We start from the raw sequence: 18,906 nt of genomic DNA, 5'->3' as shown, positions 1-18,906 counted from the left end.
AAAATAGGAAGTCTGTTCCTCAGATCCAGCCCCACACCTGTCAAATTTACCCAAACTAAGGCCTTCCTCTCCCATTCACCCCACATCAAATCCCCCAATGTTTGTGTGCATGCACACGAAAGCATGCACACGAAAGCTCATACCAAGAACTGACTTAGTTGGTCTTTAAGGTGCTACTGGAAGGAATTTTTTTTTTGTTTTCCCAATGTTTGTGTTCGCCCATTGCTCCCCATGCTTCCCTCCCTCCCCATCCCTGCACAATAATGCGTCTGCTCACTAGTTCAACTCTTGACTCCTGATATCCTTTCACACCAGATTCTTCTACTGCTTGCTGCCCCAACAGCTAGTTTACCCTGGCCAGCCAATTTCCCACACGGGATCCTCAGAGATGACAAAGCACTCACTTAAATACACTGTTATTAGGTCGATTCATAGCAATACCTGGGACACCCCTTGTTCGAAGTAAGCCCGACGTCTTTTTAAGCCTAGTGGTTAGAGTCAGGGTAGTGTAGTGGTTAGAGTGTCGGGTAGGAACACGGCTTGACTCCCCTGTCAGCTCAAATGAATGACTGGGGCCAGTCTCCGCCCTTCTGCCTAACCTACCTCACAGGGTTGTTGGGGGGACTAAATGGGGAGGGGGAGAGCCGTGCGCGCCGCCCTGAGCTCTTTGGGGGGGGAAGGTGGGAGATAGCAGCAATAAAATAGATCTCTACAATGAATTGGAGAGAGGGGGAGCACACTGAACATGCTCAGAGGGCGGGAGTTCATTTGACGCCCTAGTTGCCCCCCAAGCCCCCCGCGCGGAACCGGCGCCCCGTCCACTCACCGGTCGCTCGGTGCTCGGCGCTGGCGGCGCCGTACTCAGCGGCGTCGCTCCGTCGGGCGCAGGTGCCCTGGCCCTGCACTAGCGCCTGCAGGGGCAGCTCGGCGCCGGGACGCGGGTAGCAGCGGAGCCCCGAGGCGCAGCGCGGCGTGTAGACCCCGCACGGCTCCCCCTCGAGGCGGGCGCACACCCGGCAGCAGCCGCAGCCGGGCTCCCGCACCAGCTCCGGGCACGCGTCGCCCTCGGATCCCGACGAGACAGGCGGCGACGGCGCGCAAGCCGCCAGGCGCTCGGCGGTGCACGGCGAGCACATGAACAGCACCTCGGGCAGCGCCACGCGAGCCGCCGGCAGAGACGCCCACAGCGCCAGCCCCAAGCCCAGCCACAAGGAGCAGCGCCCGGCGCGCGGCTGCAACAGCAACTGCACCATCGTGGCAGCAGCGCTTCGCGGAGTGAGCGAGCCAGCCAGCCTGCCAGAGAGCGCCCGCCGGCCGGGCAGGTGCTGCGGGGCGAGAGAGGGGCGGGCGCGCCGGCGCCGCTGGGTCCTAAAGGCAGGCGCGCTCGGGGAGGGAGCTGGGCTCCGCTCTGCTCCACCCCTCTCTCGCGCTGTCTGTCTGTCTGTCTGTCTGTCTCTCTCTTTTTCTCTCACACACATTCTCTCTCTCTCTCTCTCTCTCTCTCTCTCTCTCACACACACACACACACACACACACACACACACACAGAAGGTCACGCGTTCTGCCCTGCCTGCCTCGACGGAGACCACAGACTTCTAGGGGATGAGATCCCCATAAAATATTTGAGGAGTAGGGCAGGGCTTCCTTTGCGGTTAACGGTTGTGCGACAGGCAACAATTCAACAGGTGCAGCTTTCTTCCGGCAGCAGTTTGTATCTTGGCTTTCCTCTCCAAAGAGCTCGCGAAGAGTTTGGGTGTGATGGCCTTGACAAGGAGGGGCAGGCTCTCAGGGCCGACCTCACAGGGTTGTTGTGCTATAATAAAGGGAAATAACCCTGTAAATCCCTGCACAGCAAACTTAAAATAGGTACTCAATGAAAATCATGGGGTGCGTGCCTGGGGGAGGGGGAGCAAACCAAGAGGGCAAGTGAGAGTGAAGCTTTATCCACTTCATGCACCAACCTTGGCTAGAAGCTGAATCAGGAGGCTGGCAGTATTCAGCCCTCTGCTATTATAGATGTGATTACCAATGTTTCTCAATTTCTTGTTATTTTAAAGAAGCATGAAAATTATTGATTTATTTCTTGCTAAATTTATATCCTGCTTGTTCTTCCAAAGGAGCATGGGGCAGAGTTCTGGTTTGATCAACTGCATTTTGTTTTATTTTCTGTGGGTTCCTTTTTTATTATTGTACACCTGCTTCGGACTAAAATGGTACAAAAATAAACATACCATGTATTAAGGGATATATCGACACAATAATTACTTGTAAAAGGACACCCTAATTTCACAGATGATTTCTTGGGGAAATTTCCTGGGTTGTTTTTTTTAAGTTGATTCTAAAAAGTGGGTGTTTAAAAAGCCTGCTAGACTCAACTTTTCTTCCTTTTAGAAATCAAGTTTTGAAGGTAATAGCAAAGATAATACAAATCTGTGAAATACTGATTGTGTTTGATCTTTGATAACCCAAAGTGAAAACTGGTGGTTGCATTTAAAATGAGTGTGTGTGAGATTCGTTAATGCACTTATTGCACTCTTGTAATTGGGAAAAAAATCTTTAAATAAATTTATGGTTCTCCTTAAGGCTGAAATCCTACTTGAGAGTAATTTAAATTAAAACCAGTGAGACTTGTTTCTGCTTAGACATGGGTGAGATTGGGTTGAACTTGTTGCCTCAAATGCAGGGAGAGAATTACGACTAAATGTATCCATCCTAAATATCATGATGCTGTATTCGTCTGTGATGACATCATAACATGACACTAGCATAATAGCTGTCTTAACGTTCCGCCCCCCCTCTGTTTCAGCAGAGGGGCCTCTAAAGCCTTGATATGGTAATGAAGTGAGATTTATCTTCCATCATGGAACTTAAATTGGTGATACATGGAGTTTCTAGGAAGTCACAAGTTCAGGCACTGACCAGACCCAAACTTGCTTAGCTTCAGCAAGAGAGTGGACTTTATGTGCCTTCAGACCATAGCCTAGGTCTTGACTGAGATCTCTGATGACACCATTCACTCTATATACCTCACCCACTTGAAATATTCCAAGTCTGTCTCTACATGACTCAGAAGTTCAGAATGTGCTGCACACAGATGACCTAATCACAGTATCAGCAACATGAAGGATTAGAAATAAAATTTTAGCTTCTGAAAGATATTTGCAATATCTGGGCACTGAAAGCAAACTTGGCAGATACTATGGTCATGATTTTTCAAAAAGAATATGAAAAGCAAACACAACAATATTCTATGACCACCCCCCCCAAAGAAACTAGGGAAAATCATCTGAAAAGGAATATATCTGACCCTTATAATTAATGTATCAGACACCTGCAGTTTATCAATTAAAGCCCTATTAGAGAACTAAGAAAAAATCCCAACAACTCACCAGCTATAAATATGCTATATTTATATATAGATATATAATCTAATTCTACAAATTTCACCTTAACTGGTGTGAATGATGGCTTGGAAGCATTCTTAAAATTAATAGTACTGTACACTTCTTAGCACATACACACACAGCAAACAGAAGGCTTGCAATTCTCACACGCTAGTTCTCCAGGAGGGATATAGGACTTTTCCCAGAATGAAGACACACATAGCAAATGGTAGATGATTCTTTCTGCTATTACGTGTACAGAAACCAATTTGAGCTCCCGGTACCACTGGAAGCAGCCCATGTTCCCTCAGTTATAGACCAAAGGGTTAATTCAAATGCCGGGGAAAGAGGGAGAGAAAAAGCCCTGCCTATATATTATCATTAACTGAGTTCAATGACCTTTGGACAAGCGAAGCAAAAAGAAAAGAAAAAGGGGGTGGGAGAAACCTTAACAAAATGGTACTGAAGCAGCTGGGTCAAGTGCTAAGACAACAATGCACACAGTTTGGTGGAACGAAGAGGACTACATTAGTATTAGATCTGCCTGCTGCAGATTCTGGGGCGGAAAGCAGTGCTTTATGAGTGGATACAGATAGCCATTAGCCCTGTGATTTGTGGTCCTATGCAAACTCATTGTGGGATGACTGAAATGTTGAAGAATCATTGTTTCGACACTAGTGACCTTTGCTTCTTCCAGTACACTGTCATTAGTTCGCCTAACTTTCTTCTGTCCAAGGTACCATGCATGGCCTCTCTGCCTCTGCTCTTCTTCAACATGTCCATATAATAAACTAAAGTATAATAATTTTATGAATCAAGTGAACAACAAACAGGAAGACACTGTTGTCTCTGTGCCACTATCTTGTTTGATATAATGTCCTGCCTGCTTCTTTGGTAGTAATAAATCAAGTTTGCCTTCACTATTGGTGTTCTGCTTAAAGAACCCCCACCCAAACTCACACTTTGACTGCAATCCTGTGCACACTTATAGCACAAGCCTAACCGTCTCTACTCAGAAGTAAATCCATCAACTCTTTACTTTTGTAATTGGTTAATTCAGTGCTGTAATCAATCAAACTTTGCAGTCCTGGTCCCTTGAGACAGAAGCTGACTCTCATTCCCTGCCTTTTCCTTGCACCAGTAAGCTGACCAAGTTGAACAAGCAAGGAGAACAGAAGGAAGAGGTGTCTGTGTTCTATGGAAGAGTTATAGACAAACATCAGGGCATACATATATATACTGAAAGGCTGCAAATAATTCAGATGGGTGAGCTTTGAATGGCTCATTGCTTTGACCTCACATTCTGCAGGAGGCAAGAAGAGGCTTGCATGGGCTCAGGGAAAGAGGACTTCAAGAGATGGCGTGATTATGAGCAATTCTAGTGTTCCTTTTTTCACCATAATTTTTTTAAAAAAACCCCACAGTGGTATTTTCCTCCACACCAACAACTTTTTTTGGCCTGTTATTTTCTGACTTGATCTCAGCTCACAGAGGGCAAGGGTTGTTAGACAGTGAATGACTTTAATGAGTGGGGTGTGGCATCTCTTCAGCGGCCATTCACTTTGCAGCCTTGATGTCACCAGAACACCCTGGGGAGTATTTGGCTAGGTGTCTGAATGATAAAGGGAGCAGTTCCTGTTAAATGGTTTCTTAAAAATGATCCTATAAAATAAGTCCTTTTGAGTTCAGTGGGGCTTAGTGCTGAATAAGTGGGTATAGGAATGCAGTCCAAAATCATGCAAATACTGCTTAGATGAGACCTTAGGAGCCATTGAGTGATGTCTCCTGGGGGACAGGATGACTCTACAGTTTCAGAGCCTTTTGCTGTTGGTATATCTGACAATGGTCTTCATTTGCAAAGAGTTTTATCCCTGTTGGTGCTTGTAAGGTAAAGGTACCCCTGACCATTAAGTCCAGTTGTGACCAACTTTGGGGTTGCACTCATCTCACTTTATTGGCCGAAGGAGCTGGCGTACAGCTTCTGGTCATGTGGCCAGCATGACTTAGCCACTTCTGGCGAACCAGAGCAGCACACAGAAATGCCATTTACCTTCCCACCGGAGCGGTACCTATTTATCTACTTGCACTTTGACGTGCTTTCGAACTGCTAGGTTGGCAGGAGCAGGGACCGAGCAATGGGAGCTCACTCTGTCGCGGGGATTCGAACCGTGCACCTTCTGATCGGCAAGTCCTAGGCTCTGAGGTTTAACCCACAGCACCACCCATGTCCCGCTTGTAAGGTACTAACCTCATTTTTGGGTGGGCAATGGAAGATGAAGGGCAGTGGCTGGTGAGGTAGGATGGGAGACAATGACCAACTAAGCCACCTTTAGCAGGGACTGCTGCTTGGTGACAGTGGAGGAGGCAGGGAGAAGCTAAGGAGGCCCCATGCAGGTGTGCAGTAGGCGAATTTCATTTCACTTTTAATATGTATACCTCCCTTCTAGATTACTATACACAGGGCAGTTTACAAGCTGAAGAAACAACAAAATAGACAGCAAAGATCACACACCTAATAACAATCTGATCCAATAAAAAGAAGCAATATTCATTAGAATATAACAGTAAAGGTCAAAATTAAATATCAGCAAATAATAATTACCGGTAAACAGGTTATGCTTAACAATTACAATAAAGAATTACAAAACGAGAATCAATAAAAAGTCACAATGCATAAAATACCACAAAACATACATAGGCCAACGATGTCCTCACTGTGCTGAGTGCTGCACCCATTCACTAGCATTGTGACTGCTATCCTCTGGCCCATTATGTGAGGTGTGGGGAACCTTTGGTCCCCCAGGTGCTGCTGAACTACAGCTCCCATCAGCCCCAGCAAGCATAGGTAATGGGCAGGAATGATGGGAGTTGTATTTCAGCAACATCTGCTGAGCCAAAGGTTCCCTACATTCCATCACGCTGCCCTATTGCGCCATATGCAGTTTAGTCATGCTGGCCACTTGGCCCGGAAAGCTGTCTGTGGACAAACGCTGGCTCCCTTGGCCTGAAGGGAGATGAGCGCTGCACCCCATAGTTGCCTTTGATTGGACTTAACCATCCAGGGGTCCTTTACCTTATGTGTGTCCTCCACCATTGTGTAGTATATTGTTGCCTATATCAGGGTTGGGGAACCTCCAGCCCACCAGCTGGAACCTGTCCACCAAGCCCTACAGTACGAAAAGTTCCTGTGCCATTAGGACTTCTGCATGTCCTCACAGGAATGGGAGTCTGAGCCAAATAAACTGATGAAAAGGAAACAGTTTATTTAAAACTCTTGCCTAAGCCTTCAATATGATGCCCTCTTACCTGGAAGTAAATCCCCTTGAGCTCAGTGGAGTTTCTATCTGAGGAGGCACATTTAGAATTGAGCTGTTACACTGTGTGGCATCTTTACAACTGGCTCTAAAGTCTCATTTTTCAAAAGCAACTGTTGCCCTTTTATACTATTGCTAGAGTGACCAGGTTGTTCACTGAGGGCAGGAATTGCTCAGCTTCTCATTTCCTTCCTTAGGGTCTATCCATTGTTCTGACTTTGTGCCTTAGCTCAGGAGTTAACGTCACTTTTCTTTCTTTTTGCAATTGAATATCGTTCTGTGGTGGGAAGGAAGGGCGATCTTTGTTCAGAGGCTCTCGATGCTTGCCTGAGCCATTGTCTGCTGCTCTTATTCATTTGAGGTTCTTTGTTTCCAGCTGAAACCATAATAGTGGAAGCAAATTAGACAGATTCAGATGACATATGTGTTGCTTCTCTGCAGATACGCAAAATGGAAAGGAGCCCCTGTTTCTAAAGCACAGTCATTCCTGGTTTGTTGGGGGGGGGGGGGATTACAGCTGTTCCGAGTTTCTTTCTCCCTGGGATGTGTAGAAAGTAGGATGCAGTTCATGTGAGCGGCAGGCTGCAATTACTCCCAAGGGGTGGTGGTGGGGAGAATGGCAGGTTTCTGACAGATTTAAGCTTTAACAAGCAGGGCTCTGTTCCTAAGCAGTTACCCTCCATATATAAGTCGAGCTGTTTGTTGTCAGGGTTTTATTTTACCCCAGAAAATGTGGCATTGCCAAACAGATGTAGGCTTGTTCAGGCGGGGAGAGGAGTTCTGCTTTTGTTCAAAAAGGAGGGAGGACTGCGATTGCACCTCCTCCCAGAGGCATGAGGTCTTGCAATTGTCTGTTAAAAAGTATTCTCTTTCAAAGCAGCACTTTCCCACAGACATCTACCATTGATTATTTTACAGCTCTGTTTTGTCAATGAAGCACTATGCAAAATAAATGGGCAAAGCAAAAAAGAGACGCCAAGGACTGGGATGTCCTTACCTTATTGTGTTGTTGTTTTTAAGGGGGGTGGGGAGAGATATAATTTAGGAGAACTTGGATGTGTGTTATTCTCTTAATGCCCCATAGAGCAGAATTAGATATGAAATTGATTGATTGCATTTCCATCCCACCTTTTTCTCCAAAAAGCTGAAGGTGACATATATGGTTCCCTCCATCGTTCAATCCCCACAACAAGCCTGTGAGGTAGGTTAGACTGAGAGACAGTGACTGGCCGAAAGTCACCCAGTGAGCTTCATGGTTGAGTGGGGATTTGAACCCTGCTCTCCCTAGTTCCTAGTCTGACACTCTATCTACTACATCACACTTCTTGTCAAGTTATGGGCTTCTCCCGTGTAACATTCAACCATTCCTGTGGGGTAGCTCAGTTGATAGAGTTGGCAACTCTTAATCCTGGGGTCATGGGTTTGAGCCCCATGTCAGGCAACAAGATTTTTATATTGCAGGGCTTTGGCTTAGATGACCCTTATGGTCCCTGCCAACTCTACAGTTCTATGATTTTATAGTGCTGTCATGTCTGATTATCAGCACATATTTGGATCCAATTCAAAGTGCTGTTTTCTTTTTAAACCTTTAGTGTCTTAATCCAGCTTTCCCTAACCTGGTGCCCTCCAGATGTTTGGGATTACTACTCACAGCAGCTTCTGGAAAGCTGGCAGCTTAGAGGCTGATGGGTTTAACAGCTGCACTCACATGATCCTATGCCTGCCTTCAGAGGCCCTGCTCAGTGACCCACCTGGAAGATGGGCAGGGGCTAGAAAGAGCCTTCTCTGTAGTAGCCTTGAGGTGATGGAACTTCCCCAAGGATGTGTGGTTGGCCCTCAGAGCTGGCGTAATTTAAAAGGCTTTTAAAAACCAGCACATTTAGAAAGGCTATCAGTTGGAGTGTTGTATTGGTCATGCTGTTGCTTTATTGTTTATGGTTTTTATTAGCACTGACTTTTATTTTAATGTAATTTCTGTAGAGTCTTGTGGTTTTTTAATGCCTTACCCCTCAGGCCTGAGATCCCTTCCCCTGGTTTAGATGGAGGCAGCATGCTACTGAATGCCAGTTGTAAGGTATATGGTAAAGGACCCCTGGATGGTTAAGTCCAGTCAAAGGTGACTATGGGGTGCGGCGCTCATCTCGCTTCAGGCTGAGGGAGCCAGTGTTCATCCACAGACAGCTTTCCGAATCATGAGGTCAGCATGACTAAATCACTTCTTGCCAACGGGACACCATGACGGAAGCCAGTTTACCTGTTTACCTTCCTGCTGCAGTGGTACCCATTTATCTACTTGCCTTGGTGTGCTTTTGAACTGCTAGGTAGGAAGGAACTGGGACAGAACAATGGGAGCTACCCCGTTGTAGGGATTCAAACCGCCGACCTTCCAATCAGCCAGTTGTAGGGGAGCAGTATCAGCTATTGTCTTCATGACCTGCCTTGCTGGCTTTCTTTCAAAGGCATCATCACTGTGGTTGTCATTATTTCGCTATACCACCTTTCATCTGAATATCACAGGGCAGTTTACAATATAAAAACCCAAAAATACATGCCATAATAATAATAAAGGAAAACAATACCCCTCAGTTTAGAAGGTTTAATTAGCCAAAGACCTGGGAGAAGAGGAGTTTTTTTTGTCTGGCTTCTAAAGATATATTACAAGGGTGAGCCTTCCTGGCCAGAGCATGCCACAAGTGGGGAGCCATCACAGAAAAGGCCCGTTCTCATATTGCCGCCCTCCAGACCTCTCACAGAGGCACACAGAGAAGGGCCTCAGATGCTGACACCTCATTGGTCACCCTGAAGAAGCAGGGTGCAGGATGAGATGTATATATGAATTGTATGTATTAGATTTCTATACCACCTTTCCTCCAAGGACCTCAAGGTGGCGACACACATTGTTTGCCCCTCCTCATTCCCCCCGCTCACAATAACCCTGTGAAGTAGGGTGGGCTAAGAGACAGTGACTGGCCCAATGTCACCCAGTGAGCTTCATGGCTGAATGGAAATTTGAACCCTGGTCTCCCAGGTCCTAGTCCAACACTCTAACCATTACACCACATTGGCTCTCGGATGAGCCTTTGGCGCTATCGTTCTTGAACAGTTACACCCCTCTGAAAATGCAGATGCATGTCATCACCAAATCACAGCTTCCTACATCTTTCTAGTGGTGTAATTTGGACCAAGAAATGTGGCTGGGGGTGATGTTGAGGTTGGGGTGGAGATAGGCATCTAAAGGCTGTTTGAATTGACTGCAATGTGGAACACAATTGAGAAGGGTCAGCTTTTCCCCTGACCTGTGGTGACAGCAGTGTCCTGGGGGTAGGGGTGGGGGGAAGGTAAGATTGGCTTCCTGTCAACTCTGCCTTTGATTTAAGCCTCAAGGGCACATCTCTAACTTTTGACCCACTGGATCCTCCTGAAAGCACTGTGGTTCGCTTCATGCAACTTGCTTTCCAAGCACTTTCTAATAAAAGATCAAGGGCTTCTTTTCTTTTTTGGAAATGCCATCTGTTTGGGTGTGCAAGTTTGACAACCCAGGGAAAATTAAATAAAAGAAATATCCACAAAAATAGCATCTGAATCCCAAAGAAAATAGGATGGAATGAAAAAGTAATGGCTGAGATAGCTCATAAATAACAATTTGTTCTCAATAAAAGTACTTTCCCCCCCAAAAAAGCAACAGCAACAACAGTTTTTTTCCTCCCTGGTGTAAAAGCTTCCTCATTCCCAAACCTTTAAAACAAGCCTCTCTTTGCACAGGATAGGTTGCTCAAGTGTAAAGAATGAAACTTCACCCATAGCACAATCTTTTCCTCATTGCTCCCATTCTCAGGTGGCATTCTTAGATATTTTCTCTCCCTTGTCCCATGTTGTAAACAGATAAAAGAGTCAAATTGCACACAACACAAAAACATGGATGGAGTCCATATATACTCCCCATCATGTGTCAATCTAGTATATCTATCTTTTTGTTGTTGTTGTTGTTTAGTCGTATCTGACTCTTCGTGACCCCATGGACCAGAGCATGCCAGGCACTCCTGTCTTCCACAGCCTCCTGCAGTTTGGTCAAACTCATGTTGGTAGCTTTGAGAACACTGTCCAACCATCTCGTCCTCTGTCGTCCCCTTCTCCTTGTGCCCTCCATCTTTCCCAACATCAGGTTCTTTTCCAGGGAGTCTTCTCTTCCCATGAGGTGGCCAAAGTATTGGAGCCTCAGCTTCACGATCTGTCCATCCAGTAAGCACTCAGGGCTGATTTCCTTAAGAATGGATAGGTTTGATCTTCTTGCAGTCCATGGGACTCTCAAGAGTCTCCTCCAGCACCATGATTCAAAAGCATCAATTCTTCAGCGAACAGCCTTCTTTATGGTCCAGCTCTCACTTCCATACATCACTACTGGGAAAACCATAGCTTTAACTATATGGACCTTTGTCGTCAAGGTAATGTCTCTGCTTTTTAAGATGCTGTCTAGGTTTGTCATCGCTTTTCTCCCAAGAAGCAGGTATCTTTTAATTTCATTACTGCTGTCACCATCTGAAGTGATCATGGAACCCAAGAAAGTAAAATCTCTCACTGCCTCCATTTCTTCCCCTTCTATTTGCCAGGAGGGACCAGTGGCCATGATCTTCGTTTTTTTGATGTTAAGGTTCAGACCATATTTTGCACTCCGCTCTCCTCTTTCACCCTCATTAAAAGGTTCTCCTCACTTTCTGCCATCAAGGTTGTGTCATCTGCATATCTGAGGTTGTTGATATTTCTTCCGGCAATCTTTATTCCATCTTGAGATTCATCCAGTCCAGCCTTTCGTATGATGAATTCTGCATATAAGTTAAATAAGGTGGGAGACGATATACAGCCTTGTCGTACTCCTTTCCTTTATCTGTCTTACCTACAGTATCTAATTAATTACATCCAGTGGAGCAGATGAGACCAATAGTGGGTTTAATGGTCAAGTAGGCAGTTTCTACCCATGATATGGAGAGAAGCGCAGGACCTCCATACACTCTGCCAAGGCTTGTGCTCTGGGAAGGTCATTTAGGTGCTGCCATGACCGCGGGTGACACTGTGGGTTAAACCACAGAGCCTAGGACTTGCCAATCAGAAGGTTGGCGGTTCGAATCCCCGTGACATGGTGAGCTTCCGTTGTTCGGTCCCTGCTCCTGCCAACCTAGCAGTTTGAAACCACATCAAAGTGCAAGTAGATAAATAGGTACCGCTCTGGCGGGAAGGTAAACGGCATTTCCATGTGCTGCTCTGGTTTGCCAGAAGTGGCTTAGTCATGCTGGCCACATGACCCGGAAGCTGTACGCCGGCTCCCTTGGCCAATAAAGCGAGATGAGTGCCGCAACCCCAGAGTTGGCCATGACTGGACCTAATGGTCAGGGGTCCCTTTACCTTTATGGCCATGGTATGACTTCACCCCTGGAGGCTTCCTTCATTGTCTCTCGAGACAGATGGATGCCAACAGCAACCAGTTCCCATGCTTTGTCAACTACTGCTTAGAAGGTGGTACCTGCGGACATTTCCATTGTGGAACCCGTTGAAACTTGGGTGCTGTTAACAAAGGGCCTGCTAATTTCACATTGTACTCTTGCAATATTTTCTTTCTCCAAGCAATGCAATAGAATGGTAAATGGGTTCTGTGGGATCATATACCTTGTAATTATGTAGCTGAGGATCCTTGTTTTGGATATGACCATTTTATAATCATCATCATCAACATCCGAGGAGCACAGGATGGTTTACAATGTAAAAACACAAAAATACATAACACAATAACAAACAAAAATAATTACACCTTCCCCCCTACCCCCCATGTCCCAGTTTAAAAGATTTAATTAGCCAAAGATCTGGGAGGAGAGGACAGTTTTTGCCTCGCACTTGATGATATGTAATGAAGAACCTCCAATAAAAAGCATTTTTAAAAATCTGATATGTAATGACGGTGCTAGGCAAGCCTCCCTGGGGAGAGCATTCCAGAAGCAGGGAGCCACCACAGAAAAGGCCCATTCTTGTGTTGCCACCCTCCGGACCTCACACGGATGAAGCACATGAAGAAGGGCCTCAGATGTTGATTGCCGGGGCCAATTTGGTTCACATAGAGAGAGGCATCCTTGAAGTATTGTGGTCCTAAGCTTATTTAAGGCTTTATAGGTGAAAACCAGCACTTCGAATTCGGCCTGGGAGCTCATTGGCAGCCTGTGCAGTCGAGCCAACAATTGGTGTTATATCCTCAAACCTGACCAACATGTATGTATCTATGTTCCTCTGCTACCACACCTCTTCTGACATTTATTCTCATATCCTGGGAAGTGTATTTTGTTAAGGATGCCAGGAACTGAAACTCTGTGAGGGGGGTAAACTACAATTCCCAGGAATCATTGGGGGAAGAAATGACTGTTAAAGTGGTAGAAATGTGTTTTAACTCTGTGGTGTGGATGTGACCTTGCTGTGCTCTGTGTCCACACTCTCAGCTACTGTGCTATATCTGCTAAACTTAGGATACCAATGTTATTAGTTATTTATTTTTATTTTTAATAAGATTTGTATACTGCCCTTCATCATAAGGTCTCAGGGCGGTAAGGCAGTGCATTTCCAGTGCATAATGCTACTTTGGGATTCCAGCCATGCCCCATGGACTTGAGCTCATATTTAAGCTGACTTTTGAGGCCTCCTCCCTCCTCTCCTTACCAAAACACAAACAAAACCTTTGGCTCCCTGTTAGCCTGTCCCGCTCAGCCTTGCCAAATGATAAAAGGTCCCCTAATAAATAGCTTCTCCATCTTCTAATTCCGGGGGACGGATCAGGGTGGGGGTCAGCTGTTCCCAGCATGTGGCGGGCATAGGAAGGAACAAGGGTCTCTGTGTACATATAATAAAGGGAGTCTACACAATGCTCTCACCTCCTCCCCTCCCTGCCCCATTAGATTTAAGTCATGGCCTTAGGAAAACACTGGCTTTTCTAGCGGAGCTATTCAGTCCAAAACAATGCCTCCGACAAGCAGCCAGAGAAGGCAAGGCAGGCACATTCCACATATGAAGCAATTAGTTAAGAGGCTCCATCATCCCTCAACCTCATTTGGGCACAAAATCAAAGAAACTGCCTTGATATCATAGAATCATAGAACAGTAGTTTGGTGATGACTTCAAAGGTCACCTAGCATAACCTTCTGTGGTGGGGCAAGATCCATCACAACAAAGAGTGTGAGTGAGCAGCAGAATCAGGGGCTCAAAGGTTGCCTGTGTGCCTTGGCCGATTTCAAATGAGGCCAGCGTCTGATGTCAGTCCTGACTATGCCAGCCTTGTCCACACAACAGTATACATACAAGTTGTTGTCTTTTGTAGGCAACTGGCAGCTGAAGTATTTGGTCCAGCCCCAACATAGGCCATAACACTAAGTAATGATTTGATATGCATCTCAACTGCCTTGGGACGCGGGTGGCACTGTGGTCTAAAACACCAAGCCTCTTGGGCTTGCTGATCAGAAGGTTGGCGGTTTGAATCCCCGCAACAGGGTGAGCTCCCGCTGCTCTGTTCCATCTCCCGCCAACCTAGCAGTTCGAAAGCATGCCAGTGCAAGTAGATAAATAGGTACTTTTGCGATGGGAAGGTAAACGGCATTTCTGTGCACTCTGGTTTCTGTCACAGTGTCCTGTTCCTCCAGTAGCAGTTTAGTCATGCTGGCCACATGACCCAGAAAGCTGTCTGTGGACAAACGCCGGCTCCCTCGGCCTGAAAGTGAGATGAGTGCCACACCCCATAGTCGCCTTTGACTGGACTTACTCATCCAGGGGTCCTTTACCTTTTTACCTTTTTACTTTGTCCCCCACTAACTAACATGCAGGCCCTGCATAGATGTTGTTGGGGTACCACTTTCATCTTCCCTGATCATTGGCCATGCTGGCTGGAACTGACGTCAAACAACCTCTGAAGAGGGGAGCCATGTTGGCTAACCTCTTGTTCTTCATTCTTATAAAGCAGCTGAGGCTTTGTCAGAGACCTCCTCTTCTTATGCGCATCAGTTGCCTGCTCACATTTGCTGGTGTCTCAGCTAATGCAGGAGTGAGTCAGGGTGCAGATCCAGGATTGCGCAGATAAACCCCCTGCTGAAGAAATAGCTGCTGACCAGATTTCCATACATTTTCAATTGTTCCCTCTCTCTCCTCAGAAACAGACTTGCAATGCTTTAAAATATGAACAGATTTCTTATGACATTGTCCACGGGCTCAAATCCACTGCATCAGACACAAGACTCAAGTCCACAAAAGCTGATGCCATAATACATTTGTTAGCCTTTAAGACTTTGAGTCTTTAGTCTGTTTCAGCAAAAACAGTAGATGTGGGTGTTGGACTAGGCCCTGGGAGACCAGGCTTCAAATCCCCACTCAGCCATGAAGCTCGCTGGGTTACCTTGGGCTGGTCACTGCCTCTCAGCCTAACTTCCCTCACCAAGTAGTTGTGAAGATAAAATGGAGGAGAGGAGAATCATGTACCATATTTTTTGCACCATAACACTCACTTTTTTCCTCCTAGAAAGTAAGGGGAAATGTCTGTGCGTGATATGGAGGAAATGCCTACGGGTGGCATGCCTACGGATTTTTCTCCTCTAAAAACTACGTGCATGTTATGGTTGGGTGCGTGTTATAGAGCGAAAAATACGGTAGTTGCCTTCAGCTCTTTGGGGGAAAGTTGGTATATACATGTAATAAAAGACTGAATGAAATAAAATAAATTGTGGCACCTCTTTGCTAGCTTTGTATAGCAATGGCACAAGTGGCCTTTTTGAACCTTCCTCCCCTGGAAGGGCCTGGAAGTTGGGATACAAATAATTTCAGCAAGGAAAAACAAAACAAAACGGTGGGATGTATGGTGTCATGTGTAAAGTAAAAATGTAAATGAAACATTTGCCAAAGACGGTCAATGGCATGGGGACAGCAATGATCACATTACAGTAATACTATAGCCACTGATTTAGAATGATGAGGAACTGAGAAAAACTCAAAGAATAGAGATTGCTATGGGCGTTACACAGTTTTCACTGAAATATTTCAGGGGGTGGGGGGTGGGGTTGATGTCTTTGCAAGATTGGAACTGGCATTCCTTGGAGGATTGTCTCCCTTTTGACTGGAGCTGGTCAGCACAAGATCATTGTGGTGGCCATTGACTTAGATGCCTTTAATAGGGGATTACAGAAATTCATGAATAGCAGACCTATCAGTGACCATTAGCCAACATTGTTAAATGCAGCCTCCTTTGTCCAGAGGCTGTGAATAAAAATAGCTGGTGTGGGTGAGACTAGTCTAACAATGGTAAAATAAAAAATAAATAAATAAATAATAATAATAATAATAATAAAATTGTCCAGTGGCACCTTAGAGACCAACTAAGTTTGTTCTTGGTATAAGCTTCCGTGTGCATGCACACTTCTTCAGATTCACTGGTAGAATACAGTTGTTTGCCTTGACCTCAATGTGAACTTCATTAACTGTGACATTGACCTTCCAGTGCCAAAATTTTGAACTGTTTTGCACCATGATCTTTGCGTTTTGCTCCGTCCTACAAACTGAAGAACAGATACTCAAACCAAGAGTCACAGGTATTGCCCAAAACAAAACCCCACCCAAGAGTACTCATATAAATTGCAGAGAGGCCTGAAGCTTTCACAAAGCTTAGTCATGAACCCTCGCTCCACCCAATTTCCTGGGAGCAACAGACTGCCAAGCTGAAAGGAAGACTGAAACAGGTATGTCAAGCACCTCTATAATATTAAACATAGATAAAATCTTCAGAATATTTTGCAGGGGCAATAAGCACTTTGAAACAGTTGTGGGGGTGGGGTTGCCTCTCATTCACCATCAATAAACAACAACAAATAGTCTGTGGGACTTTAAGAACTGTTTTTAGTATGTCATAAACTTTTGTCAGCCAGAGCCTACTTCATATGTATTGTGAGTGTGTAATATGTGTGTAAATATGTGTGTATATTTTGTGTGTGTATGTGTGTTTCAAATAATAACAGCAGATTTTACAACAAACAATTATAAGCAAACACATTGCTGTTATTCTTTTTAGTCTAACTGGAGTCCTGTACCATCCCGAGATTTTTTTTGAAGCTATGCTTTTGTATTCCTGATGTTTATGACTTTAAGATCTGTAGCTAAATGGACAGGAAGTTGAGTTGGCTATGGCTGCGTTCACACGTGGCGTTTCTTCAGTTAGTTTTATTGATGGTAAAGCTTGCACTTCTGTTGTGTTTTCTAATTATGTTTTCTCACATCAGAATCTTTAATAATGTTATGCTATTTTAAATTTCAATCACACCAGTAGTCTGTACTGCAATGTGAAAGGAAAGTTAGATTGGAATTGGAATCCTGCATCATTTAGCTTGGCAGGGCCTACATTTTGGAACTCCTTGCCTAATGGGATCAAGTAGGTGCCTTCATAGAATCATAGAATTGTAAAGTTGTAAGGGATCCTGAGGATCATCTAGTCCAACCCCTTGCAACTCAGGAATCTCAACTAGATCATACATGACAGATGGCCATTCATCCTCCATACACTTTTTGGTGCCTGCTTAAAAATTCTTGTTTAGGCAAGTCTACCCAGATGCTCAGAAAGTTGAGGGAATTTTAATATGCTTTAGTATTATTATTTTTTTGTATGTTTGGAAGTAGAGGTTTGATTCCCTCCCCCCTTGATTTTACTGTTTTATCTTTTGTAAACTGCTTTGAGGTGGTTTTTTGTTTTTGTTTTTACAGTCAAGCAGTGTATAAATTTTATGAAATAAATTAATGCTATGCTTCTCATATATTTCACATAGTACATGAAACAATGCCGAGACCATGCACATTTCCTGTTTCTGAGGTTAGGCCTTTACTCATTGAAGAACGGGAAGCAATAGTGCAAAATGGAAAGATTTCTGGGAAAAAACACATTGTTTGGAGAAGACTTAGTGACAAACTTGCAAAGAAGAAAATCAACATTTCTCCCTGCAACCTTTATTTGACTGTGATTGGTAATCGCTATGAGTTCCACAGCGCATTGGGAATTTGTACAGAACCTGCAGATTCTGACAGGGTAAATCATGAGCGTTCACCAACTTTATCCTCTGCTGAGTCCAAAGACTACAAAACAGAGGGAAACCTTGAAGAAAGTAAAGAGGATGAATACTTTTGGAGCAAACAAACAAATGTGGATGAAACTCTAGAGAGAAAGGAATTCACAATCATATTTTCTAAAGAGGAATGGGCTGAGATTTGCACCTTAAATGTGCCGAAACCTCATGTATGGATGCACAAGCTAAACTTTCGTGTGCAGCCTCATTTGAAATGGCCCTGTAAAATAAGATACAGGGAAGGAAAGGTCTCTAGGTCAGACCGGGCACAGCAGTATTTGAAAGTGGAAGGAGAATGCACATTTTGCAAGTCACAGTTCGTAGGACGCGTTACAGAAGCACTGCCAGCAGAAGCACCAGTAATAATGCAATGCTCTTACAAGGGCCGCTTCAGTGATTCTCACCCACCAGATCTGAAAAGAAAGCTATCTGCAGATGCCACTATGACATTTGGTGATCTTGGAGCTAGTTATCTCCCTTTGACAAATCTCTCGAGTGTGGCAAAGTGCAATGCTCTGAAGGGAACTCGCTTGCATGAAGATCCCATCCTTGCTGTTGCACTTGTAATGAACATACCACCTTATGAGGGTATTATCCGGCAGGTGTCCTATGATTACCTGTTTGTAAGATATCACAGCTCAGCACAGCTCCAGGTTTACCATCGGTACATGAACACTGCCAGGCTTCCAAGTCTGAGCATTGGTGCAACAGGAGGATTGGTCCAAATGGTTGATAGGGGTGGAAAGTGTGAAAAATCTGGTCACATACTTCTGTATAGTGCTGTTGTTCAAAACCTGGAGGCCCAAAAAATCTATCCGGTGTGCAGCATGGTGTCTGAACAACATGATGCAGAGACCGTCCAATATTGGTTGAAAATGTGGCTCCGAGATGGTGCAGAGAAGCCTAAGGAGGTTGTTGTGAGCACATCTCAAACTCTCATGTCGGCATGCATTCAGGCATTCACACCATTTCCATCGCTGTCAGACTACCTGGATGAGTGTGCAAAGATTTTGAATGACAACCAGGGATTGAAGAATTTGCCCTATAGCTACATCAGGAATGATGTAGGGCACATGATGGACCTGGTGGCAA

The 18,906-nt window shown here is 45.0% G+C and overlaps 1 protein-coding gene across 2 annotated transcripts in view; it reads right to left on the bottom strand.

Moving 5' to 3' along the window:
- Positions 1-1,518, bottom strand: part of IGFBP2 (insulin like growth factor binding protein 2) — a 65,943-nt gene extending 64,425 nt beyond the window's left edge. The window contains exon 1 of one of the 2 annotated variants that reach the window (XM_083747595.1): positions 827-1,518. In XM_083747595.1, the coding sequence (XP_083603721.1) occupies positions 827-1,478 (652 nt within the window). In that variant the 5' untranslated portion in view covers positions 1,479-1,518. The remainder of the gene's footprint in view (positions 1-826) is intronic. The other variant, XM_083747596.1, reaches the window with a different exon arrangement.
- Positions 1,519-18,906: the final 17,388 nt, after the last annotated feature.

This window comes from Podarcis gaigeae (genome assembly GCF_964106915.1).
Source record: "Podarcis gaigeae genome assembly, chromosome: 1".
NCBI classification, from domain to species: Eukaryota; Metazoa; Chordata; class Lepidosauria; order Squamata; family Lacertidae; genus Podarcis; species Podarcis gaigeae.
This window is presented reverse-complemented; position numbering and strand designations above follow the sequence as displayed.